We start from the raw sequence: 25,786 nt of genomic DNA, 5'->3' as shown, positions 1-25,786 counted from the left end.
AAATCGATTCGTTCGTCCCAATAAGCACATGCCATGCAATCAATTGTGACTGGTTATTCACGGATTTGACAACACAGCCGTGGTTGCATTCCTTCTACCCTTGCGTTGTTGGATACAATTTGTCGTGCTACTGCCGAATGTACAACGACTTATAGCTATTTCAGCGCACCATCAGGCCGCGCCAGACAAACACGACCCAAGACCAAACCTGCTTTGCCTTACATGTCCGTGGCCTCCCGTACTCCCGATTGAGTACGCTGAACAAAACCCACTGCATCCATCAAACCGCAGCTCCAAGGCTCAAACGTGCTCTGCGATGTGCCTGATTTTGCCATTTCAACAGCTCATTGAGCGAGCCCGCCATCCTAATCCGAGCCTGCTTGCGCGTCTTTATGGCGTCCTTGACGGCTTGTAGATTTTTGCCAAATAGTGCACCGTGTCTGCGAATTGCAGTCACCACTTTGCGGCTGTCGTGCAAACACTGTTGCTGCATATACGCTACCGAAGCAGTCCCGCCAGCATGGTATGCTCCCACAATGTCAGAGGCGGCAGATTTCTTGCCCTCCAAGTGAATCATCAGTTGCTATCATGCTGTCAGCCTTCCACGTCTCTGAGCTGCCTATTTTGGATACTACCTACCTTCACAGTGAGACATATCTGCTTGTGAGCTTGACTTTGGCCTGCCATCTCATCTGGCCGGCGATCTTGAAAGCTTTGCGGTGGTTCGGTGCTCTGCAGAAAACTCTTTCTGATGTCATCGTGAATGTCTCTTTCCCTGCCATGGTTATTCTTTGAGCGTAGCTGCTGCTCGTCCAAACCACGAAACCATCTTGATGGGAGGTTGTGTTCGCTGCTTCCGAGAGTGTTATCCGACTGCTGTCCATACAATCTATCCCCCGAGTTAGTCCTCAAAAAAGATGGACGCTGTACTGCCACCGCTGGGCTTGTGTTCCCCATTATAAATGGATCTGGCTCAGTTATGGTAGGGCCGACCTTTGTCGTAGGCGCAGCAACTCTTGTTACAACTGGGCTGCCTTTTTCAGAAATGCTAAACTGTCTCGAAAGTTTCCTTCTCTTGGGCTGAGCGCTCTTAATGGGGGATTGTTCAAGCTCGTCATCACTGAGTTTGTTGATTGTGAGTAGCGTTTGATGAAGATGCTCGTTTTGCTTTTGCCTCGAATGAGAAATGTCCTCTGTGCAGATATGTCTTCTCTTGGGTTGAGCACGCTCAATGGGGAGTGGTTCGAGCTCATCACTGGCTTCGTTGACTGCGAGTGACATTTGATGAAGGTGCTCTTTTTGCTTTTGCTTTGAATCAGAAATGTCCTCTATGAGGATCGATTGGCTTTCCATCGCCCCGCTCTCATGGCGAACAGGGCGCAAATCTGGAGAGACTTGTGCAGATTCGGCCTGGGCAATCTTCATAGGGCTGCTCTCCAAAATATCAACAGTGGGCGAATCAAGCTGAACTACCTCTGCTTTGGATTGGCGCTTCTTTGCAGGCGTGAGTTTTGGCTGTTTTTTCTTAGGGGCTTGTTTTCGAGGTCCCTTTTTGGTGCCGACGAAAGGGGAGCTCAATGCCTTTGCAGATTCTTTCAAGGCACCCACGATAGATCGCTTAGGGGGGGGGGGTTATTCTTCCTCGATGCAGGCACGTCAACAATCTCTTGCGTTAAAGGGTCGAATTGAATAGGCTCTTTTGCCTTTTGATGGGGCCTTTTGTTCTTTGCAGAAACACGTGAAGATGGTTGGCTAAGGGTCTCCAACTTTGAATGCACGACCGTGGTAGTGGAATGATCCTTGATGACACTGGCAGCCTTGGACTTTTTAGCCTTGGACTCGGCCGCCATCTTTGCCTGAGCTGGCGGCGCGTCTTTCTTCGGGGTGACATCATATATATCATCCATCGCTATGTGCTGTGATCTCGAATCTGGGGCGAGAGAGAGCTCTTCTGTCTGATTGGCAGGTTTGGCTGCGTTCGGTGGTGAATCACTGCCCGACTGGCTATCGGAAAAATCCCAGATGTCCTTACGCATGTCGCTCGTCAAGAACGGCGAGCTACGACGAACAGTCGACGCGGTTTCTGAGAAATCGATTTGGGGTCCCAGAGTGAGTGAGGGCTCTTTGAGAGGCACGGTGTCAGGCAGATTTTTGTTTTTCGGATCCTGGCTAAGCAATTGTGCAAACGCTTCATCGTCCTCGTCGTCAAAGTCCCACAGCTCTTCTACCGGGGAGTCATCTTGGGGGGCAGGAGTGCTACGACGAGTCACATTGGTGGAGCCGCCGTCCGACCATGCGAATGAGGCCGTGTTTGTTATGTCTTGGGTATCATCGAAAAAAGAGTCTCCAATATCGTGATCATCAAGATAGTTTGCTTGGGAGGGGGGGCAAATTTTCCTTGTCGTTCTTTGAAGGAGGACGCTCTTCACCAGGTCGACTGGGAGTGACATCCAGTTCGTTGAACTTGGTTGGTGCCCTTTGGGCCCGAGCACGGGTGTTAGGCTTTGCACGAAGCTTTGGAACCATATTGAAGAATGCTTCGTGTGAATGAGAAGCGATGGAACAAAGACGGTGTCGACGAAAAACGGCCAAGCGAACAGATGAAATCTTGAAAATAGAGACGAAAACAGACAAATGCTTGAGATCAGGAACGCGAACAAACAAATTCTGTCAAATGAGAGGAAGATTAGTGGAATTCCTTGACGAATGATCGGAACACAAAAAGACTCTTGACAGACCTGGTAGGCAGAGGGATTCTGGCAAAATGTGGTGGAAAACACAGAGGCTATTCACCACAATAAATGGCAACAGAAATATCTGCAATGAACGTCATAGAACACAGAAGCCGCTGAAGAAACTAAACGAGACGAGCACGGAGAGGGAAAAGGAAGACAAGATAGAGAGGAGAAGAGAGAGCTGCGGGGGAAAAAAGACCTGCCACCTGGGCAAGAGTCGAGAGGGAAGGAGCACCTCGCAGCTGGCAAGTCGCCCGCAAAATCTGCGCTCCTGAGGCACAAAGACTTAGCGTCCCGTCCTAGAACCAGCAAAGGAGCCTGAATTGAGAATTGAAATTGAACTTGAAATTAATGGAATCTTAAATATAAAATGATATAGAAACTAAGAGCATCAAAATCATAGTAAATGCGTAGCGACATACCGCCCTAAGTTTGTGCCCAGGCTGTAAAGGGGCAACTCTCTCGCAAAGGCTAAAGAAGAAAAGAAAAGAAAAGAAGGCCTCGGAAAAGATGTACATCTTCGTAAACAGCACCAAGAACAATAATTACAACAAGTTCTTCCAGCCAGCTTCACGGCACTTCTTAACCAGCGACTTGACTTCCTGGGAACGTGCTCGGGTGGTGACCATGAGCGCATCGGGGGCATCGACAATGACGATGTCGTCCACTCCGAGACAGGTGATGAGGCGGCCGGAGACGGGAACCACGATTCCTCCAGCGGTTTGTTCGGAGACGACTGAATGTTGAAATTAGTATAAGAAATCGTCAGTATAAAGAATGCGGCATCTTACCAAGTCTTGGGTCACCCAGCACGCGGGGCTTGTTGGACTCGGCGGGAAGCATCTCAGCCAGAGAAGAAAAGTCACCAACATCATCCCAACCTGAAATAATACGAGTCAGCAAAAATGATCCTTCCAAAGTCTTGTCAGATACAAAGTTTCTTACCAAATGTCGCGGGAATCACGGCAACCTTGCCCTCGGCAGCCGCAGGCTCTGCAACGGCATTGTCGATGGGAATCTTCTCCAGCATAGGCCAAACCTCTTCCAAGGCGACCTTGCGGGCGGCCTCATCCTCCCACACGTCGGAGATGTTCATCAGGCCCTCGTACAGGGAGGGGCAGTTCTCCTTCATCAGCTCCATGAGGAGAGAGGCCTTGGTGACGAACATACCCGCATTCCAGCGGTACTGACCAGTAGCGAGGTACTTGGCAGCAGTGTGGGCATCAGGCTTCTCCTTGAAGGAGCTGACCAGGCGCGAGTGAGGCGCCGACTTGAGGTTGAGGCGATCGCCCAGGCGGATGTAACCAAAACCCGTGGCAGGGTGAGACGGCGCGATACCGATTGTGACGAGATAGCCCTCCTTTGCGACCTCGACAGCCTCGGTGACGGCACCCAGGAATGCATCCTCGCCGGAAATCATGTGATCGGCGGCGAACGATCCAATGACAGCGTCGGGGTCGCGCTTGACGAGGATTGCGGCAGCCAAACCGATGGCGGCCATGGAATCCTTGGGGCCGGGCTCAGTGAAGAGGTTGGACGCGGTCAAGTTGGGGAGTTGGCCCAGGATGCCCTCGGAGTGGGCAGGTCCGGCGACAACAGTCATTCGCGAAGGGCCGGCCAGCGGGAGCAGTCGATCCCAGGTCGACTGCAGCAGACTGTTGCCGCAGAGGTTGACGTCGAGCAGAAACTTGGGGTGGTTCTCTCGAGAAAGGGGCCAGAGGCGGGTACCAGCACCGCCTGCGGGGATGACGACGTAGAAGCCGGGGATCTCGCGGTCATCGGTGTAAGGGAATGACTGAAGTGAGAGGTCGCGAGTTGGCGACGTGATGGAGATTTGCGAAGGAACAGTCTGCAGGGTGGAGGAGTGGCGAGGCAGGAAAGGCGAACGGGCGCGCTCACGGCCGACGCTGGGCGAGAGGCCGCCTGGGCTGTGGCTGCGTCCTTGCTGCTAGAGGGCATCATGACATGTTAGAATGGCGGACATGAGAGAGAATGCGCACTGCATTTGCGCGACAGAATTGCAGAGCATAAGCTGCCGTGACTGTACAATGCAGACGGGGTAAATGGCGTACAGCAATGTTCTGGAGCATAATCTCCATGCTCTTGTTTGAGGACCGCAGATCCGAGCATTCTTTGCGCAGCTCCGTCAACTCTAGGTTCTATACTCATTCGTCAGTCTCAGTTCTCATCTCATCTCTGCAAACACATCCGTCGCAGCCTCATTTTCACTTGAGACGAAGGCTCCCCCCCTTACCTGCTTCTCCATCGCGCTCATGATGCGCTCCAGCATCATCTCAACGCCCATCCTGGGCACATCGGACACAGGCGCAGCCATTGGTTCCGGATTCAACGATTAACAAGAATTGATGATAGTAATTTAACGAGTGGATGGCAAGATGTAACTTTTGCCGTAAGTCTGAAGAATCCTAAGCACACGCAAACGCCCACGAGGCTAAAGGTAAGCGCAAGGTTGGCAAAAAGGGCGCAGCACAAAAAGCTAAAACTCACTTTGATCTCAGACTTTTGTATTCATTCACGCAATAAGCATCACAGGACGAAGTGTAAGGGAGAGAGAATGAAAGAGGCGCAAATGCGAAAATGATCGGCCTGAGCTTTTTTTTTTTTCCAATGGCAGTGACATTAAAAGAGGACACGACATCTACTCGTATTCCCATATTAATCTCATGTCCCAGTCTCCTTTTTCACCGAGCCCCGTTGTTCCATCTGAGACACTTTGCCTAAAATGAGGCTAGCACCCTGGCTCTGCTCATCCTGAGCCGCGCTTCGACCCAGCTGGCGTTACAATGGACCACAATGGGACACAATGGGACGAAAGAGCGGCCTTTTAGGGGACGTGCTAGGCCTGGAAAGGTGGACCTGCTGGAAGCGCCGTGTGAGGCTGACGAGGACTACCCATTTGGGAGGCGCTGGCGCGTCTCATTCGCCTCTGGAGAGGGTCTTTTACAGGCGGTTCCATGCGCTGCTGGCGAATCTGTCTGGCACATGTTGGTGCTGTCTTGAATCAGCCATCATAGGGGGCGGGTCTTGTGCTTGGAGGATTGTGGACCGCAGGCAAAATTAGATTGTGGATGTGGCCTGTCGTAGCAAGGATGCAGCACGATGCTTGATTGATTACCTATGCGCTCTTCTAACACGCCATTGGCTATATGGTGATGCAGCTTATGCAATGTGTTACGGCCAATCATGCGGTGGCTTACGAAGGCTCGTTGAATCAAGTCGCGATTGTCATTTACGAATACAATCCTATCTACATTAGGAAAGTTGGGCAAGTAGAATGCACTTACACTTGCACCGTCATGCTGTCAAATTTCCCGTCGAATCAGAAACATGCAATTGAGTTGGTTTCTGCAATGATACACTCACCGCATCACTCGCCTCCATGCAGCCCAATTTACGCCCCGATGCCGTCTCACGGCCCGCCTCACCTTGTTTTTCGGCATCGCAAAAGGCTCGTACGCGTATGTCACCCGTGCCTGGATTGCCCCATAATCCGATGCTTCAACTCGCTTCTTTTATCAGATCCGAACGATCCATTAAAAAACGAATGCCGGGCGGAGAGATCAAATCGAATCGTGTGCGGAGTTTCCCCCTTTGCTGGAGAATGCTGTCATAGACTGTGATTATTCAGCCGGGGCAAGGTTGCGATAGGCCGGGCCATCGGTTTTCGCAACGAGGGTCCAGTCCGATGCTCCGCAGCGTAGGAATTCCGCATCAGCTAGCTGCAGCTTAGAAAGGAAAAAATAGAGAGAGGCAGTTGACTATGCGTTGTGATTGATCTAGGCAGCGTTGCGAAGGATGTGGTGCGAAATGGACCCTGGTCACCGTTTCAAGCTGCGTGTCGCCTGCGTGGATAAATAGTAATCGACTGTGCCCATCCCCCGCGAATCCTGAGACAGCACTTGATTTTGATTGTTCCAACTTGTTTTCATCACACTTGCCCAGCATGAAGCGATCAGAATCTCCAGAGCGACCCTCAACCGCCGTGGCTGCGCTGGAAAAGGCCGAGGCCACTGAGCAGCACCCGGCAGACGGCTCGTATCCTCCCGTATCGTCGATTCCAGACATCTCGCCCAAACGCCTCGCTCAAGCCGCCGAGGGTGCGCCCAGAGAACTTGCAGAGGCTGCCGCAACCATTCTATATCTGGCATATGGCTCCAACATGTGCGCAGAGACCTTTTTAGGGATGCGCAAGATCCGGCCGATATCCCAGATCAACGTCTCGGTGCCGATCCTGCAGCTGACGTTTGACCTGCCCGGATTCCCCTACCGAGAGCCTTGCTTCGCGAACGTCGGATACAGAAAGCTCCCCAAAGAACCCAAGCTGCCCGATCCTCTGCACCCACCCATCATTCCGCCCATCGGCCCGCCAAAATCCGGGCAGGGCTGGGACGGTGGCCTCATGGGAATCGTATACGAAGTGACCCAGGAGGACTGGCGCAACATCATGAGGACCGAAGGCGGCGGCTCAGGCTATCAGGAGATTGAGGTCCCGTGTCTTCCCCTGCCTGCAGATGTGGGCATCCCCGAGAAGCCGACTTTCCCAGACATACCTAGACCATTCCTCGCAAGGACACTCTATTGTCCATATATCCCTCTCGAATCAGACAAGAACATAAGCTGGTGGGCTAGGCTTGCTCTGGGCCCCCAAAGACCAAGCCCCGACTATGCCCAGCCAAGTGCTCGATACCTGAAGCTCCTGAAAGACGGTGCAAGAGAACATGAGCTCCCCCAGGCATACCAAGACCACCTGGCCTCGCTCCAGCCCTACACAGCCACCAGCATCAGGCAAAAGATTGGCCACGCCGTCTTCATCTTTGCTTGGGCGCCGATGCTGATTTGCATGATGTCGATGACGAGGATCTTGGCAGACGAAACAGGCCGAGTTCCTCGATGGTGCGCGAGCATAATCTCGGGATCGTTTGGCGTCATGTGGTACAGCTACGACAAGGTATTCAAGCTCATCTTTGGCGATGGCGAGCGGACGATGGAGGAGGAAGACAAGGCCAAGATGATGAGACGCAAGTCGTATTCGGGCGGCACAGATGAAGAAAAGGCGTCTTTGATGCAAGACAATGAGGAACAAGAGAGCTAGGAGAAAGAAGAGAGGTGATAACAAGGGGCGGGCGTTTTTTTTGAATTTAGACTTAGACCTCGACGAGTCTCACTGGTGCTGACGCTGTCTCCGCACTACGTGGAGCAGAGAGCGATTTACAAAGCAACCATGTATAGAATGGCCATTGATTTTTTTATTTTGAATTATATTGCATGTCGAATCAATCATGTCACACAATAACACGTGCAGTTGGAGAGTTGTTGCATAGATGTCTTCAGATTCTATGCAGTCAATATGCGATGCAACAGTCCTCGGCCCAGGCACCGTCAGAAATCATTATTGCTTCGCTTATTACCGTGTCTGCCAAGGCCAACAGCGTTTGACAATAACAATCCCAATCTTGTGATATCAGCAGACATCCATCTCAATACAATCAAGTAAAAATCGCCATCCAGCGCTGGCATGTGAAAATCCAATTCGAGCCAGGGGTCGACGTTGCATGTGATTGCGCTGCATCCCTCGCATCTCGGCGAAAACACGCGACTGGCGCATGCGATTTCTGCCGCCCCAGCGGTTCATCGGTTGGGGGGATTTGCGCCCGATGCGGCAAGCGGTGTCTTAACCCCCGAAGCTATGCGTCATTGGAGATGAGCTTGGCACACGAGCTGCAGGTCGTTTTTCCTGTTCCCTGTTCTTGCAGCAAGGATAGATAAGACATACGGCATACTGTACAGGATATATATATAGCAGGCCCTCCTTTTTTTTTTTTTTTTTCGCTCAGACTGTATATGCTTCGACTCTGCGGCTCTCGCGTCGGCTTCTTTCTGCGGATTTCACAGCTCAAATCCCTGCATCGTTGCAACAGCAGCTACTCCCCCCTCAACACAACAGCGGGCAAGATGGCGTTCCTCGGCGGCTACGAGAAGAAGCACAAGGTCACCATTGTGGGATCTGGTAACTGGTATGTGTCGAAATAATGCGTGTGTCGATGAAAGAATTCTAACCGGCTTTGTCCATCATACAGGGGGTCTACCATTGCAAAAATCGTTGCCGAAAACACGCGAGCGAACAAGGATGTCTTTGAGGAGGACGTCCAGATGTGGGTGTTTGAGGAGGACGTCACCATCGCCAAGGACTCCAAGCACTACGACGAATCCATCGGCGACGCTCCCCAGAAGCTGACCCACGTCATCAACAAGTACCACGAAAACGTCAAGTACCTGCCCGGCATCACCCTCCCCAGCAACATCATCGCCAACCCCTCCCTCGTGGACGCCGTCCAAGACTCGTCGATCCTCATCTTCAACCTCCCCCACCAGTTCATCCGCAACGTCTGCAACCAGATCCGCGGCAAGATCCTGCCCTTTGCGCGCGGCATCAGCTGCATCAAGGGCGTCAACGTGTCCGACGACGGCGTCAGCCTGTTCAGCGAATGGATTGGCGACGGCCTCAGCATCTACGTCGGCGCGCTGAGCGGGGCCAACATCGCCAGCGAGATTGCCGCGGAGAAGTGGTCCGAGACAACCATTGCCTACGACCCGCCGCCAATGGACAACAGCAGGGCGCCCACGCCGCGGTCCCAGAGCCCCGGCCTGACCATGACCGTCACGGAGCCGCCTGCCGACATGCAGCACCGCGATGCCAGGGGCCGCAAGTCCAAGACCAAGCTGACGCCCGTGCCCGCAGAGTATCCCCCCGCTCGACCACGCCTGCTTCCATTCGCTCTTCCACCGCCCTTACTTCCACGTCGAGATGGTCTCTGACGTTGCTGGCGTGTCCCTTGGCGGTGCGCTGAAGAACATTGTTGCCCTCGCTGCGGGCTTCGTTGACGGCCGCGGCTGGGGTGATAATGCCAAGGCCGCTGTGATGCGAATTGGCTTGATGGAAATGGTCAAGTTTGGCAAGGAGTTCTTTGGGGAGACTGTGCACACTGCGACTTTCACCGAGTCATCTGCCGGTGTTGCCGACTTGATCACCTCTTGCTCTGGAGGTCGAAACTTCCGATGCGCAAGAAAGGCGGTTGAAAAGGGCATCACCGTCGACGAGGTGGAGAAGCAGGATCTAAACGGCCAGAAGCTCCAGGGCACCAGCACGGCGTTTGAGGTCAACAGCTTCCTCACGGCCCGTGGGCTGGAGAAGGACTACCCGCTGCTGACGGCCGTCAATGCTATTCTGCTGGGCAAGGCGAGCGTTGACGACATTCCCAGCCTGGTTTCCGACACTGAGCGAAAACAACCCCTTCCATGAGTGTGTTTATGAATATATGAATGGACATGTTGTAAAACGAAAAAGAAAAAAAAATGAAAATGAAAAAACAAGCATGCAATGTTAGGCATAGCGATGAGGCGAGAAGAGACTGGGCGGGGGAGGCGTTTTAGGCTGAATGTCATGAACGGTAGATTTGCCTGGGCATTTTTATTTGTTTTTGCCTTTTACAAATATTTTGATTGATGAGATGGTTCAATCTGATTTGTTCAAACTGTTACTGTTGCTTCTGTCTTATTTGAACTCTTTGTCCTGTATTCGGCGTAAAAAGGTCACCAGAATTGTGTAGATTGTACGATTAAAATTGGTGCTCTTTACCCTTGTAAGCTGATCGCCAGGACATGGTACATACGCGTAAGAGGATCTACAGCGCAGGCCATTGTAACCTGTCGTTTCTCAGGTGGCATAGCGCATCTTCAACCCGATCGATTAATGCGCAGCATCATTCATCATGTCCACACCCAAGATCAGCATGAGCATGATAACAAGGTATATGATTCAATGGAGAGCTCTAGTAGAAATAAGCCGTACTGTAAACACTTTTTGTGCTTAATCTTTTTGTGCAGATGCTTTCCAGTCCATGTTTTGACGGCGACGCAAGAAGACGCTCTCCTCGAGTCCATGTTGGGATCTCAGCTTTCAAATTGAGGTGCTAATACATTTTTTTTTCTTCTTAGAATCATTGAGTGGTAGTTTGAGATCAATTGCTATTAAGAATGTATAATATGACTCCTGTCTCTTTTACGTTTGCACTTGGTCACAGAGAACAGTTTTGCAAGAGGTGGTCGACATCTTCTCTCATCCTCAACGATCAGCAGCTGTCCAGAACGAGATATTCCTAGTACATGATTCCACTATTTATAACGGTTGGTTGTCTTATCTGTACATTAGCCTTGAAGATCACTCCTTCTCGCTAAATCGGATTTCGGTCGGAGTCTCAGCCTTGTTAGTCAAGCGGTCCCATCCTCATTGTCGATCAGTACCAACTACGTATACACCGCAACAGCACAAGACATCTCACACACATAATCACCAGACAACAAACACACAAACGCTCCCGTAGAGCATTGAGAAAAAAAAAAAACAATCTTACGAATCCAGCAACTCCTCAGTAGTCTACTTCCACAGACAAATCACCCAGCCCCCATTGCCGATCAAACACCAACGCCCATGCACATGTAGGCTCTCCATTTTGCCAAGAACTGAGGTACCACCAAGCCCTATATACGATTGACAAAAAGGGCAAATAATCGTCCACAAGCCACGATGTGGCTTTTCTCTTTCCCCCCTCCCCCCCGTCCTGTGGCCGTTTTTCTCGGTAGCGGGAAGCGCCGATCCCTTCTTTTTTTCCTTCCGTGTGCGCCGAAGATCGACAAGGGAGAGCTGGGATGTAGGGAAGTGAACTAGACCTGCAGAATGACAGAGTGTGCATATTCGACTTCACATCATCGGTTTGGTGGTGATTTGGTGATGGGGGAGGGAGTTTGTTGCTAGAGTTGTGGCGTATATATATTACTTTCTACACTGAAAAGGACATTTTAGATGGCATAAACTACACAATTTGATGTTAGTACCACCACTCCATCTTTATACTGTCAGTTTTGTTCTTTTAATTACCAGGATTTGAAACCGACGAGTGCCGAGGGAGCCGGCATCTTATACATGCAAGCAACTACCGCCAGCTACGATAGAAAGTTTGTATATAATCAGGGTAATATGTGCGCGGCGCAAGAGCTCATTATTCAAAAAGAAATTGATGTTAATGAAATAAGAAAAATTAAATGGCAAGAGTTCTAAAACCAGGGGAATCTGCACCCGCGCTCATGCATATGCAGTACTAAGACATATGTGAATAGCTTCACAGTGGCTGACATATTCACACACATGGCAGATTTCTACAGGCGCACAAATGTTCCGAAACATTGGAAATGTATTAAAGGTATATATACATGAATCTGAAATATCATCTCAAAAACGCTATAGCCAACCGTAGGAATGTTCCAAATTATTCTTCTTTTTACCATCACCATTTTCCCGCCTGCCAGTAGTCAGGCCGCTTCCACATTAACCGCCTGCGATTCCACCTGCTTCACCCACCGCACCGCAGACTCGCGCAGGTAATTCTCAATCAGCTCGCACCCGCAGTTGCCATGCTCCAGCAGCATGTTCTTCAGCACGATGCGCTCCGCTATCAGATCCTTGGCCATTTTGGTAAGCTGCTGGTTCTCGTACTCCAGGCTGTCGTGCTTCATGTTCAGCCTCTCCATGGCAATGCGCTGCCTGCCGCGGCACTTGTCTGCCGCGATGCGGTTCTTCTCGCGGATGCGCACGCGGCTGGCCTCCTGCTCCTGGACTGTCTTGGTCCGCCGAGGCCTCTTGGTGACGCCTCCCTCTTCGGAAGAGTTTTTCCGTGTGCGTGTCTGCTTTTTGCTGGCGACAGGCTCCTTTGCTAGTTGCTGTGCTGGTGGTGATAAGGGGGCAGAAGATGCTGACGATGCGGCGGATGAAGCAGACATGAGGTCGGATGTTGGGGTTGAAACTGCTGATGGGCTGTATTCACGGCTCAGTGCTGTCTGATGGATTGGGTAGTCCCATTCCGAGGCGTTTAAGGCAGCTTCATTTCCAGAAACAACGCTCCCGGTTGGGGGGTTTTGTAAGGCGTCTTCCGGGTATTTGATGAAGTTTTCCGTTAAATCCCACTCCGACTGCTGCCAGGGCAGGCCAGGCAAAAACACATCCGAAGATTCTGGGCCTGAGGAGCCATGGCACAGGCCTGTCAAGGTGCCCTCCAGATCTGCAGGAGGGAACGGTAGTGAAAGATTGTCTGCATGGGCGTAGTCTGGACCGCATGCGATGAATGGGGAAGCTTCGGCAATGCTAGCCATGGTGCCGTTTGTAAAAGATTTATCTGACTTCTTGAAGAGAAGGCGGTAACAATGATATGATATGATACAGTACGTAGGTAGTATGCGGTAATGTAAGTAGGTAGTATACAATGCTTGTCTGGACTATGATGGCAGGAAAGTTTCAAAAGTCATGAGAGAGCCGCGGCGAATAGATCGGCAGAAGAATAAGGATTCGCTTCGTAAATAAGGCGGAAACGTCATTGCTAAATATACGGCCTGGTGAACAGATCGCCGCGCACTTGGGAGCTTTTGATGCGGATTGCCGCATCAGAAGATGATGGTGAGATGTTACCCCTGGCACCGTTGGGTTAGCACATGCGAGTTAGCGCGCCGGAGCCATGTCTCGGACTGCTGAAGCATCTTGGACAGGAAGCCAGGCAGGGTGCTCAAGGTTCAAACTAGGAAATAGATCTGAGCACTTGCTGGTCACTGCATGCAGGAGAGTATCCATAGCATCAAGCGGGTGGCTCTTGTGGGGTCGCTTATTCGACCTGATGGCGTAGGCGGAGCCTCTCTGCTGCTTTGTACTTGTACCACCACCCAAGCATGTTTGCCCTCGGTATCATTCACACCACCCTCGAATGCATGCGGCCCCCCGTTCCGAATGGAGCCTATCCATTCCTAGGCTAATAAGATGGTAAACTGGCGCCTGGCAAGCAGGCTTGCGGTTCCTAGGCTGGGAAACAAGACGCCGGTGATATGCTTCGTGGAGAGGCGACGGGTTACTGCTCAAAAGAGGTCAGCGAGAGACTACGTACAAGATGAGTGAGTCGTCATTTTCGTACGTGAGGAAGAACCACAGTCGCGCGATTCAAAAATGTGCTTCAAAGATATGGAACATGTCATGGCTTTAGGCCCTCGGTTAGCCGCTTCGAATCGAATCGCGACTTGACATCGAAACTTCCAATATTTTCCAAAGGCATCACCCGCATCCACGCCGAGCCTCAGCTAGGAACCACCGGTAAGCAAGTCAAAAGCTTGTGTGTCGCACCCCCGGCCGGCCCCTCAGGAGCAAAAGCTGGACAAAGGAGCAAAAGCTGGGATGCGTCTCCCCGACAGGTCCGCGGTGGTCCTCTAGCATCAAGCGAGCTGCCGCCTAAAGTGCCAGATAAACGGAGTCGCTGTGAAGAGCGCTAGACGCTACGGATAGCGCTGCGAATAGCGCCGCGGGCCAGGAGTCCGGTTTGCGTCATAGCATCGAGATCTCAACCCCAATACTATCTTGTACAAGTCTGTGCTGGGACGCAAGGGATGTCGTTGAACGTTGGCGGAGGAAATGCTCCGGAGGAAATGCTCCGCGTCCATCTGGTGGGATCTGGTGGGATCTGGTGGGCGCCCCCGACCCACCACCAACCAAGATGGCAGGCAGTGTGAAAATCATGGTGTGAATAGCTTCTGTTTGACCATGCGTGGCGGCTTGGGTCCCAATGGCTCCATTCCTAGTTGAACAGGTGTAATCTTCTTATTCATGCGGGACGAAGGCAATCTCGATGGCGATCACCAAGCGTCTTAGAGTTAGAGTTGGCTGGGATGGATCACGTGATACAGCACGTGCTGCCTCTTGCTCCATTGCTCGTCCATCCTCCGTCCATTACTCTTCCATCTCCATCCGAAGCTCAGCCCGTCTCGGCTAAATCCATTTGACTCCTGTCAAGGCTCAGCCCGCTTGCTTCTCCACAGCTGCGCCAGAAGCCTGTTTACTGCAAGCCACAGCACGGCTTGGTGAGGCGCTGGGACACGACACGGAGCATCTTCTCCGAAACGAAGACTTACATGGAAACGGTAGGTCTTTTTTTTGCGCAGTGTCAGTGCGGCCCGAGGCGAAAGAGAAGACCTTTGAAAGATTTCTCGAAACTCCGTGCGAGTATAGGGCAAGACACCGCGTTCAACAAAGGTACTGCAAGTACCAACCATGTTTTGCTGCATCAGCCCAGCCTACGAGGTCCAATGCACGTAAGCGGGCTGGTCGAGCTAACTTCCCCAGCAAAGGGCAGAGAGACGACGAGGCTATAACAGCCTGCCAAGATGGAAGAGCCACCTCGCGTTCTGTTCCTCGATAATTTCACCCCGTACGCGGTCCACGCCGTCATGCCGGTGGCCAGCCTATAGCCTGAACGGCGTTCAACCTACGATGAATGCCCTGAGAGTCGCTGCCAAAGGCAGCATCCTACAGGCCTATTTATCTCTGGCGACTGAGTGCTTGCATTGTTCGCACAGACAGCTTCGGCGGATCTTCAGCGAGCTGGAAAGACCACAAACAGGTCTGAGCCATTTCTGCCAGCTTCCATCGTCATGACCCATGAGACTGTGCCCGTACAACCCCATAACTTATAATACTACGATACTGCGACGGGACCCGATGTCGTCATTGCTAATATGGCTCACGCTTCTAACGTCCTAGCAAAAGTGCCAAGACGAAACTAGCTCTATCAAACTGCGGGAGCGGTTTCTAGCGGTCTTGTCCCACGTTTTCTTGCTATTGTGTATATTGAATCGAGCGCAAACAGGTAATATGTGCAATATCCATTGCCATGGCAGTAACAACCACCTCTGCGTGTATGTGTGTATGTATGCACAAGTAGGTAGGTACCAACATTTTTTTTGGTGGCCGTGCGCGAAAAGATCAAAAGACCCCAATCCTGCTCAAAAGTCCTGAGGCTTACCCTGATTCTTGGCAGAGCATCGCATCTCGATCTTGCACTGTACCTCTACTTGAGCCTGTCACATTGGGTCCATCCTTAATGTCGGGTAGCGCTAGCTGTGGATCGCCCAGGGTCCACGATATCCGTATTTCAAGCAGCCCCCGCAGCTAGTCATTCCAAAAAACAGGTATTTGGCAAAGAAAAGCTGTTCAAGGTTGCCGCAAACTCTTCCCCATGCGGCCGTGGCCAATGGAAGCGGATGTGACGTGGTCACGCCAACGACTGGGGTCAGCGTGTCTTTGTCCGTGGAAAATTAAGCTTTGCTTGCTTGTGTCCACAACTGGTTCGTGAATACTGGGATGATACTCTTTGGGCAAGGCTATTTTTTCGGCGGTATAAACGCTATTAGGCGACTTTGATGGCTCCATGCTGAACTACTTGCTACTTTGGGACTGTGATTTGGAGACAACAGTAGTAGCTTTGAGATAAACGACCGTGTTAGTGCTAGTAGGCATCTATTGATCCGCACTCGTAGGTGAACTTCCCAGGACCCTTCCAAGATTTTTTATATGCGGCGTGGAGACTGCGAGGCTACGAATTCAACCGTTGACAAGAGGGTGGACCCTGAAATGAGACACAAATTACACCGATGCAAACCCGATGGAAGGATACCTATTGATGGAACCGTTATCTGGTTCTTCCACTGCCGTTGGCGGATAACGGATAAATTTTTGCCATGCTCCATAAACAGGTTGATGTGCGCGGCAGATCGTCCACCAAATCGCGCCGGCTCAGGTAACGTCAAAAGATTACCGAGTTCAAGTAGTAGGTAGATCACATATCTAATCTACACTAGGTTTGATCTGCTTGACATGTTTCATTCTAGATTTAGAAGCTTGGAGTGCTAGTTGAAGATGACTACTCTTGTTGGGAATAGAATTGCATGTTGAGTCCGCAATCCCAGCGTTGCTCGTGAAAAGATTTTGCCCACGTAGTTTCGTATTATTTTGGATCAGCAAATAGTTTTTTTGAGTTGTAAATAACGTGCAAGCCTAAGACACATGGTTGGACGAAGATACAATTAATCTGATGCTAGTTATCTCTTTTAGACACGTTAATTTGGTACCACTAAATGATTCAGCACAAGTTTTACTGCAGGGTATCCGCATAAAACTCCTATTCATACAGTAACTCAGCAGTGGTCGACGTGCAGGGTAAGCCATCTTTGTAAATCCTGAAAAGAAATTGATTACTACTGTGTATAGTTTTTGATAGCAGTTGATTAAGGCTCTATTGCATCGGTGTTGGATAATCCGAGACACTGCTGTCTTCTCTCTATATGGCCCTTTTATGAAGCCTTACCTCTGGGTAGATGATCCTTCACAGATTATAAATTTAGTGCCGTTCATCTTCGAGACGTAGCAGTAGAGACTAATCGAAAAGATTGGTCGCCATTGTATTATTCAGCCTCTTCTTTGGTTGACCGATTGTTCATTGCGACAATGAGTTGTTGCCCTCATCTTTTCACCTCTACTCGAGTCTCGCACCGCCAACTGCTCAATAAGCCGTTCTCAACAACACGCAACATTATAAATCATCCAACACAACACGGCATTTCAGGACATCCGAGAAAGTCCGAGCGAATCCTCCAAGACCTGTGGCGTCGCGAGACTCGCGCAGTCCATTCTTGACAAAAGCCGGCGTCGATTGTTATATAAGCCAGTCTGTTGAAGCACACTCGGAGATTAGTAACTCTTGTAGCCGCAGGATCCAAAACGCGCGCTAGCCTTATTTCGTATTCTGGCCATCAGTGATTCGGCAGCGTGCCGCAGCTAGCTCGGCGACGGGTCTCGATAGCGTGATGGGATTGCTGTTTCGGGAAATCTCGAAACCCGCCCCAGCTGGAGATGTGCCTGATGATCGACTTCAATGTTGCGAGGCTCGGGGATAGGCATTGCGTCTGTGCGATGAGGAGAAATCTCTCGCGGATAAGGGAGATAGAGCGAAAGAGGGGGGATGGGGATATGGCGCGTTGTAAATGTATATAAGTCAGGGAAATATCATTCGTTGTTGGAAGAATATCTCATCAACAGAGACACAGCTTCAAACAACAAAGACATCACCTCAACAACTTTCACATTTCGATTTGAGACACAAAAAAAAAACTAAATTCAGCCAAAATGTCAGTCAAGTACGCAAAGGACCAGCCTGCAGGCTTTACCAACCGCATCGAGCGTGTGGCCATTGTGGGAGTAAGTCTTGCACCGCATCTCTACTCTGCAGCACACATCGGATAACTTGCTAACAAAATGCCCATCAGGCTGGAGGCCAAGTTGGCAAACACATTGCCGAGGAGCTTCTCAAAACCGGAAAACACACCGTCACTGCCATCACTCGCACCGGGAGCAAGAGCAAGCTCCCCGCGGGAGTCAAGGTCGTCGAGGTGGACTATGATAACGAGCAGTCTCTGATTGACGGCCTCAAGGGGCACCAGTTCTTCTTCATCTCCATGGCTGTGACGGCCCCCAAAGGCACCCAGGAAAAGCTCATTGCCGCGGCAGCAAAGGCCGGCGTGCCATGGATCATGCCCAACTCTTACGGCGCCGACTTTGCCAACAAGAAGATGCTCAAGGAGACAATGACTGACGGCAACAGCGACGGAGTCGCCGCCATAGAAAAGGCCGGTCTGTCCTGGATCTACATGTCGTGCAGCTTCTGGTACGAGTACTCGCTGTCCATGGGCGAGCCATTTTATGGCTTTGACATCCCAAACAAAAAGGTCACCTTTTACGACGACGGCAAGACGCGCATCAACACGTCGACCTGGAGACAGTGTGGCAGGGCTGCAGCACACCTTCTGAGCCTAAAGGAGCTGCCCGACGACGAAAACGACACATCACCCACCGTCTCACAATGGAGAAACAAGCCCCTATACGTTTCCAGCTTCCTCGTCTCCCAAAGAGACATGCTGGACAGCATCCACCGGAATCTCGGTACAAAGGACAGCGACTGGGAGATCCAGTACGAGGCGTCGGATGCTCGTTACAGCAGAGCGATGGAGCTGCTCAAGGCTGGAAACTTCCTCGGCTTTGGCATGGGCATGTACTCTCGAGCCTTTTTCCCCAATGGCGACGGCAATTTTGAAGCAAAGTATGGTCTGGCCAATGAGCCCCTGGGGCTGCCCAAGGAGGACTTTGACGAGGCGACCAAGTTGGCGATTGAGATGGCTGAGGCAGGATTCGGGCCTCGCAGGCTTGCAGAGGTCAGGGGACGGGATCTGCCAGGCCAGCCAGGCCACTAAGCAGCTATCCGAGTGGAAGCAGTTGCAGCTGTTTGGGCATCAGTAGCGGATGCTGGTGGTGTTGACAGAGTTGCAGCAGCTAGAGTGGCTGATTGGCTGATTGGTGGATAAGGTATTAGTCTATAGTCTGGGTACTAATGCATTCAACTGCCGTTTACTCTTGAAGAATGTGACGCATCAATTGCCTTATTGTGTCCCAACTGCCGTGTGGCGCGCATGCAGAATCGGCAAAGACATTTTGTGAGACGTTCGATTGAGGACATGTGTAGTCAGCAGCTAGACAGAGACGATGCCTAACAGATACACGTATTTTGGAGAGAAGCTAACAAGCTCTGCAAGGCAGAAAATCGTGAAATAGCACATGTTAGCGTTGCTACACAACAAGCTAATGTTTTTCTTAGTGACGTCATGATATATCATGGCGGGGTCGTCAACGGTTTCTGAAGAGCTTCGTCTGTGCCTGGAACTGAAGCGGGAGCTGCACCATTGCCCTTTTATTCAACTGGAAACAGTCGCGGGATGGAAAATTGAAGCAGTCAAATGCCAATTGAGTCGATAGATGCGGGTGTGCACAACCAGCGGCAGAAACAATGACGCATCGGGCAATGAGTGGCCAAGCTCGACACCAATGGATTGGGTGGGAGCTTCATCTTAGCTTGGGGTTTTGTTAGCTCCCGACGACGCCGTGGCTGCCACAGGCAATCCAAGCCACCGCGTCGGAAACACAATCAGTTTCTCAGAAGGAGAATCCGGCACAATAAGCTGGCACAATACGCTGACCGCCTGTGGTTTACGGACCAAAAAGGGGCAGCAGAGTGTCCATATTTGATGCCCCATAGCACAGTGCTGTAGCGCGCGAGGTGCGAATACAGTAGCATCATGATTGATCATGATTGCATGGCCATCTCGACACTCCAGCATCATCGGCCGATGCCGTGCATCTGACTGGCTCATCTAGAAAAAAACGGCCTATTAGCGTCCCCCACGGCCTGAAGCTGCCCCTCGCTCTGGCTCTGCTGATGACATTTCCCTGCTTGCCGGGTGGTTCCTGGTGGCTTCAAGCCAAAGCAGCGCCTGCGTCCTAGGCCAAAGCAGAGCAGCTGTTAGCATTGAGGCCAGGCCATCCATCACACCATGTGTCGGCCAACCAGCAGCTGCTCGGGCTCGCTTGCGGGAAAAAGCTGCTAGACGCGCTTCTTCCTTTTCTCTTCTTCTGTTCCTGCCCATCTCAGCCTTAAACAGAGGCTGTGAAGGATCAAGAAAAAGGCCTGGCTGCTTCCTTGTTCGACCTCGCAATCAATCGCCATCGTCTGCTGCGTACCAGAGCTCGATCCGATCAGCGCAGCTCACCAGCGCCCTGGCCCAGCGGATCGACAGCCGCCAGACACCCCCGCAGACACGCAGCAGCAGCGCCATTTGCAGAGCGCTGCTTGGGCTTGGGTCCGCTAACGCCACTGTAGCTACAAAGCCGCGGGGCATCGCCCATCCACCGCCGCTCTTCTTTCCACCATGAGCCCAGGAATCATGACGACCAAGGAGGTTTATCTGCTGCCGCTCAACGACGACGGCTCGCCGCAGGTTGCGGGCGAGTACATCTACCTCGACGCCGGCGGCGATGACCCCATCACCATCCGCTTTGCCATTGAGGGCACGTCGTCCATCTGCCGCAATGGCAGCCTCTGGGTCAACATCCCCGAGCAGGGGGCCGAGTTCAGGCGGGACAAGTTTCGCGAGTACAAGTGAGCGAAACGAGAGATGTCTGCCATGTTGCCTCTTCTAATGATATTCCGCGCCGCAGGCTGACTCCCGACTTCAACCGCACGCTCGAAATCTCCATCCCCATCCACCAGTCCGGCGTCTTTGCCTTTTACACCACCTATGCCCAGCTGCCCAACCTCGACCCTGACGACGTGCCAAAGTCGACCGACAAGGACGAAGCGCTGCAAAAGACCCCGGTATACTACATCGATGTTGCTCCTCGCCTCAAGCTGGACGGGCGTCCACTGCCTCTGCCCGCGCTGTCGCTCTTCTCCATCATCAGCAAGCTCATGGGCCGCTTCCCCGGCGATTGGGAGCGACACCTGCGGGGCATCAGCGAGAGGGGATACAACATGGTGCACTTCACCCCTCTGCAGATTCGCGGCGAGTCAAACTCGCCCTACAGCTTGTACGATCAATTGGGCTGGGATCCCGCCTGTTTCCCCAAGGGCATCAAGGACATTGAACAATTGGTCGAGCATCTCGAGCAAAAATACTCGCTGCTGAGCTTGACAGACATTGTCCTCAACCATACTGCAAACAACACAAAGTGGCTGGAGGAGCATCCCGAGGCTGGTTACAATTTGACCACGGCCCCATGGTTGGAATCTGCCTACGAGCTTGATACGAAGCTGATGGAGCTCAGTGGCAAGCTTGAGGAGCTGGGCCTGCCTGTCGAAGTCAAGAGCACAGAAGACCTCTTGGAAGTTATGGAAGGAATCAAGAAACATGTTATACTCCCGCTTCAGCTATGGGAGTATTATGCAATCAATGTCGAGCGAGACGCCGACGCCATCGTGGAGGCTTGGACTAGCGGCAAGACGTCCCCTCCCCAGAACGGCGCTGCTACGGTAAAGGACTTTGAGCACCTCAGGACGGCAGAGATTGATGAGCATGTGGCCTTTATCAGAGACTATGCTCTCCAAGGGACAGACCGTCTGGGAGAACGATATAGGCGAAGAATTGAGCCCTCTATTGCGGCTACTGCTTTGGCGTTTCACTTTGGTCGATACGAAGGCGAAGGCACCCAGTCGGCCGACAAAGCAGCCGCCAAAGCCAGGGCGGTTGAAGTCTTGGATGCCATAAACGTTGACTTTTATGCCGAATACGATAAAGATCTGAACCAGATTCTAGAGCAGCTTTTCAATCGTATCAAGTACGTTCGGCTGGACGAGCATGGGCCGAAGCTGGGCCCGATTAACAAGGCCAATCCCCTCATTGAGACTTACTTTACTCGGCTCCCAGTCAATGAAACAACCTCAAAGCTCACTCCGGGTGAGCGGGCTCTGGCTAATAACGGCTGGGTTTGGGGTGGTAACGCCTTGGTAGACAACGCTGGCCCAGACTCTCGCGTGTACCTGAAGCGTGAAGTCATTGTCTGGGGAGATTGTGTCAAGCTGAGATACGGATCTGGCCCAGAGGACAGTCCATTCCTATGGGAACACATGACAAAGTACGCCAAACTGCTGGCCAAGTATTTTGCTGGCTTCCGTATCGACAACTGCCACTCAACCCCAATCCATGTTGCAGAGCACATCTTGGATGAGGCCAGAAGAGTTCGGCCAAATCTTTACGTTGTTGCCGAGCTCTTTACTGGATCCGAGGAGATGGACTATGTGTTTGTGAAACGACTCGGCATCAGCTCACTCATCCGTGAGGCCATGCAGGCGTGGAGCACGGGAGAGCTCAGCAGGCTGGTTCATAGGCACGGTGGCCGCCCTATCGGCAGCTTCGAAGTTGATGACATTTCAAGGTCTGATGTGACGACGCCATCAGACACAAAGGGAAGTACCGATCTTACAAGAGAGGTCATTCGGAGGATCAGGCCCTCACCGGTCCACGCCTTATTCATGGACTGCACCCACGATAACGAGCCGCCTGCTCAGAAGCGTGACGCGCGAGATACACTGCCCAACGCCGCTCTCGTCAGCATGTGCTCAAGCGCAACGGGAAGCGTCATGGGCTACGATGAAATCTACCCAAGACTGGTCGATCTCGTCAACGAGAAGCGTCACTACACATCTGAATCGTCGAGAACTTCGTCAATCAAGATTGGGAGGGGCAAGGGGGGGCATTGCTAGTATCAAGAAGCTCCTGAATCAGATTCATACTCTCATGGGCAAAGATGGGTACAACGAAACTCATATTCACCATGAAGGCGAGTACATCACCGTACACAGAGTGCATCCTGAGTCCAGAAAAGGCTACTTCCTCATTGCCCACACTGCGTTCCCGGGATATGGCAACGGAAGGGGAGAATTCAACCCCGTTCATCTGACAGGAACCCGAGCCAATCATCTGGGCAGCTGGATGCTCGAAGTTGACGATCGAGAAGAGACTGTCAAAACCGTCCTAGAGGATACAAAATTCCTTCGGGGCCTTCCCAGCCAGGTGGTGGATGTTGCCGGAATCAAGATGGAGTATCACGGCCAAGACACTACCATTTCGGTCCGCGACAAATTCCCTCCTGGCAGCATTGCTCTCTTCGAAACCTGGATCCCAGCAGCAGAGCACTCTACTGGTCTGGACAACTATGTCACTTCTGGTGCCAAACAGGCGTGGGCTAATCTAAACCTGATTGACCTCAACTTTTTGCTCTACCGCTGTGAGGCAGAGGAGAGAGATGCCAGTGACGGGCAGGACGGGGTATATGATATTCCCGGCCATGGGAAGCTCATTTATGCTGGTCTCCAAGGATGGTGGAGCATTCTCGAAGGAGTCATTCGCGACAATAACCTTGGACATCCAATCTGCCAGAATCTGCGAGACGGCTCTTGGGCTCTCGATTATATCGTGGGCCGAATTCAAAAGCAAAGCCACTCAGAGGGTAGTGAAGGCCTCTCAGGACCTGCAGCCTGGCTCCGAGAACGATTCGAGGCCGTCAAGGCCATTCCAAGCTTCTTGCTACCCCGATATTTCGCACTCGCCATCCGCACCGCATACAAGGCCAGCTGTGATCGGGCGTTGGAGCTCATGAACGAGCACGTTGCCAAGGGTCAATGGTTCCTTGGCAGTCTCGCCATGGTCAGCGTACAGCAAACCGGACTTATCAAGTCAGCTTCCCTCTGGCCAGACAAGCAAGTCCCTTCCATTGCTGCTGGCCTACCGCATTTCGCTGTGCAATGGGCTAGATGCTGGGGCCGAGACGTCTTCATCTCTATTCGAGGACTGTATCTCGGAACCAGCCGCTTTGCCGAGGCAAAGGAGCACATTCTTGCATTCGCTAGCGTCTTGAAGCACGGCATGATACCCAATCTTTTGAGCAGCGGCGCGGCGCCGCGATACAACTCGAGAGATTCGGTGTGGTTCTTCCTTCAGACCATTCAAGATTACACTCGCCTTGCACCAGAGGGGCTCGACTTGCTCAAGGTGAAGGTTAGACGACGTTTCCTACCATACGATGACACTTGGTTCCCTGTGGATGATGAACGAACCTATTTCAAAGAGAGCACCATTGAGGAGATTGTACAAGAGGCTCTCCAAAGGCACGCCTCGGGAATGAAGTATCGCGAGGCAAATGCCGGACCTCAGATTGACTCTCAGATGAGAGACGAAGGCTTCAACCAGGAGATCAAGGTCGACTGGAACAATGGACTCGTCTTTGGTGGCAACCAGTTCAACTGTGGCACCTGGATGGACAAGATGGGCGAGAGCGACAAGGCCGGGTCCAAGGGTGTTCCTGGCACTCCTCGCGATGGTGCCGCCATTGAAATCACGGGTCTTCTCTACAGCACTTTGAGATGGGTAGAGAAGCTTCACAAACAGGGAAAGTTTGCCCAATCGGGCGTCAAAAATTCCGAGGACAAAGCCGTTACATGGACGCAATGGGCCGATCTCATCAAGGCCAATTTCGAAAAGTGCTACTACGTTCCTCGCACTCCCGAAGAGGACGCAAAGTATGACGTTAACCCCAATGTTATTGGTCGCCGAGGTGTTTACAAGGACCTGTACAAGTCTGGCAAGGAGTATGAGGATTATCAGCTTCGGCCAAACTTTACAATTGCCATGACTGTGGCGACAGATCTTTTCGACCCCAAGCATGCATGGCAAGCTCTGTGCCTTGCAGATTCGACGATCCGAGGGCCCACAGGTATGGCGACATTGGACCCAGCAGACAAGGACTACCGTCCGTACTACCACAACAGCGAAGACAGCCACGATTTCGCAACAAGCAAGGGCCGAAACTACCACCAGGGGCCAGAGTGGCTGTGGCCAACAGGTTTCTTCCTCCGCGCACTGCTCAAGTTTGATCTTCAGCGCAGAAAGACTCCCGCTGGCAGGACCGAGGCGTTCCAGCAAGTGACTAGAAGACTGGCTGAGTGCAAGCGGATGATTCGGGAGAGCCCGTGGGCGGGTCTGACAGAGCTTACGCAAAAGAATGGAGAGCACTGTGGTGATTCCGTGAGTTTTTTTTTTTTTTTCTCTTTCCCCTTTCCTCTAGCGCAGTATATCGTCATATTTTTAAATCCCCCCTTTTCAAATACTTATACTAACTCTTTACTTTCAGAGCCCGACACAGGCATGGTCTGCTGGCTGCCTCATTGACCTATACATGGATGCCATGGAAGAGCAGGAAGCTTTGAAGAAATGAATGGATGAATTATTGTTTTAAATCATAGACGGGACGATATGACAAAAGTTCACGAGTACATGACATTAGCGCGATATATGTATGTAGAAAAAAAAGACAGTTTTGGGCGTTTATTACGAAGTACACGTTAGTAATATATGAAGAGAAGAAAACAAGAGCGCATTTTTATTTTGATTTGAGTTACTGCCAAGAAGTGGTTGGTAGGCATAAGAAAAGCCACCTTTTGATGTGTAATGACGTATTTCTCGCTGCTCCCCTCTCTTAATCCTCCAATATCCCCCTCTCTTCGTATAGAAGAAAAGGAGACTTCGTATTTGGCAAGAAAAAGAAGAATATGATAGATTTCCTCGTTTCGCCCCTCCCAAACTCTAATTTCTCCACCTTTGTAAAAAAAGACATGATATGATAATATCCCAACAAAAACGTATAACACAGCCAACGCCAGATCCAAAAAATGGGAAGGGAAAAACAAAGAACAAATAACAAGAAGTGGATAAAATGATATAGAGAACCT

At 51.6% G+C, this 25,786-nt stretch overlaps 10 protein-coding genes across 10 annotated transcripts; 6 read left to right on the top strand and 4 right to left on the bottom strand.

The window, feature by feature from the left end:
• Nucleotides 1–280: 280 nt before the first annotated feature.
• TrAtP1_007509 (uncharacterized protein) lies at nucleotides 281–1,425 on the bottom strand (the record flags this gene model as incomplete). Its single annotated transcript, XM_014092870.2, has 2 exons — nucleotides 281–583; nucleotides 640–1,425. The coding sequence occupies 2 exons, from the start codon at nucleotides 1,423–1,425 to the stop codon at nucleotides 281–283; spliced, it is 1,089 nt and encodes a 362-aa protein (XP_013948345.2).
• Nucleotides 1,426–1,595: 170 nt separating this feature from the next.
• Nucleotides 1,596–2,450, bottom strand: TrAtP1_007508 (uncharacterized protein; the record flags this gene model as incomplete). The annotated part of the gene is made up of 1 exon (XM_066113551.1): nucleotides 1,596–2,450. The coding sequence occupies one exon, from the start codon at nucleotides 2,448–2,450 to the stop codon at nucleotides 1,596–1,598; it is 855 nt and encodes a 284-aa protein (XP_065969637.1).
• An 830-nt stretch (nucleotides 2,451–3,280) lies between these two features.
• TrAtP1_007507 (uncharacterized protein) lies at nucleotides 3,281–5,070 on the bottom strand (the record flags this gene model as incomplete). The annotated part of the gene is made up of 5 exons (XM_014093102.2): nucleotides 3,281–3,471; nucleotides 3,527–3,616; nucleotides 3,681–4,683; nucleotides 4,808–4,894; nucleotides 4,990–5,070. The coding sequence occupies 5 exons, from the start codon at nucleotides 5,068–5,070 to the stop codon at nucleotides 3,281–3,283; spliced, it is 1,452 nt and encodes a 483-aa protein (XP_013948577.1).
• Nucleotides 5,071–5,959: 889 nt separating this feature from the next.
• Nucleotides 5,960–8,040, top strand: TrAtP1_007506 (uncharacterized protein). The gene is made up of 2 exons (XM_014092830.2): nucleotides 5,960–6,214; nucleotides 6,276–8,040. Exon 2 carries the CDS (start codon nucleotides 6,700–6,702, stop codon nucleotides 7,846–7,848), a length of 1,149 nt encoding a protein of 382 aa, XP_013948305.1. The 5' UTR covers nucleotides 5,960–6,214; nucleotides 6,276–6,699; the 3' UTR covers nucleotides 7,849–8,040.
• Nucleotides 8,041–8,597: 557 nt separating this feature from the next.
• Nucleotides 8,598–9,572, top strand: TrAtP1_007505 (uncharacterized protein; the record flags this gene model as incomplete). Its single annotated transcript, XM_014093101.2, has 2 exons — nucleotides 8,598–8,770; nucleotides 8,834–9,572. 2 exons carry the CDS (start codon nucleotides 8,598–8,600, stop codon nucleotides 9,570–9,572), a joined length of 912 nt encoding a protein of 303 aa, XP_013948576.2.
• Nucleotides 9,573–9,675: 103 nt separating this feature from the next.
• Nucleotides 9,676–10,056, top strand: TrAtP1_007504 (uncharacterized protein; the record flags this gene model as incomplete). Its single annotated transcript, XM_066113550.1, has 1 exon — nucleotides 9,676–10,056. One exon carries the CDS (start codon nucleotides 9,676–9,678, stop codon nucleotides 10,054–10,056), a length of 381 nt encoding a protein of 126 aa, XP_065969636.1.
• Nucleotides 10,057–12,122: 2,066 nt separating this feature from the next.
• Nucleotides 12,123–12,959, bottom strand: TrAtP1_007503 (uncharacterized protein; the record flags this gene model as incomplete). The annotated part of the gene is made up of 1 exon (XM_014093100.1): nucleotides 12,123–12,959. The coding sequence occupies one exon, from the start codon at nucleotides 12,957–12,959 to the stop codon at nucleotides 12,123–12,125; it is 837 nt and encodes a 278-aa protein (XP_013948575.1).
• A 4,748-nt stretch (nucleotides 12,960–17,707) lies between these two features.
• TrAtP1_007502 (uncharacterized protein) lies at nucleotides 17,708–19,825 on the top strand. The gene is made up of 2 exons (XM_066113549.1): nucleotides 17,708–17,874; nucleotides 17,943–19,825. Exons 1-2 carry the CDS (start codon nucleotides 17,803–17,805, stop codon nucleotides 18,921–18,923), a joined length of 1,053 nt encoding a protein of 350 aa, XP_065969635.1. The 5' UTR covers nucleotides 17,708–17,802; the 3' UTR covers nucleotides 18,924–19,825.
• Nucleotides 19,826–20,432: 607 nt separating this feature from the next.
• TrAtP1_007501 (uncharacterized protein) lies at nucleotides 20,433–22,762 on the top strand (the record flags this gene model as incomplete). Its single annotated transcript, XM_014093098.2, has 2 exons — nucleotides 20,433–20,662; nucleotides 20,722–22,762. 2 exons carry the CDS (start codon nucleotides 20,433–20,435, stop codon nucleotides 22,760–22,762), a joined length of 2,271 nt encoding a protein of 756 aa, XP_013948573.2.
• A 34-nt stretch (nucleotides 22,763–22,796) lies between these two features.
• On the top strand, nucleotides 22,797–25,272 carry TrAtP1_007500 (uncharacterized protein; the record flags this gene model as incomplete). Its single annotated transcript, XM_066113548.1, has 2 exons — nucleotides 22,797–25,082; nucleotides 25,189–25,272. The coding sequence occupies 2 exons, from the start codon at nucleotides 22,797–22,799 to the stop codon at nucleotides 25,270–25,272; spliced, it is 2,370 nt and encodes a 789-aa protein (XP_065969634.1).
• Between the last annotated feature and the right edge of the window lie 514 nt (nucleotides 25,273–25,786).

The sequence above is a fragment of the Trichoderma atroviride genome, chromosome 4 (assembly GCF_020647795.1).
Source record: "Trichoderma atroviride chromosome 4, complete sequence".
Lineage (NCBI taxonomy): Eukaryota > Fungi > Ascomycota > Sordariomycetes > Hypocreales > Hypocreaceae > Trichoderma > Trichoderma atroviride.
This window is presented reverse-complemented; position numbering and strand designations above follow the sequence as displayed.

Coding starts and splice junctions, on each gene's coding strand:
- TrAtP1_007506 (XM_014092830.2), top strand. CDS start 6,700: ATGAAGCGATCAGAATCTCCAGAGCGACCCTCAACCGCCGTGGCTGCG.
- TrAtP1_007502 (XM_066113549.1), top strand. CDS start 17,803: ATGTCAGTCAAGTACGCAAAGGACCAGCCTGCAGGCTTTACCAACCGC. Junction 17,875..17,942: donor AGCGTGTGGCCATTGTGGGA/GTAAGTCTTGCA, acceptor AATGCCCATCAG/GCTGGAGGCCAAGTTGGCAA.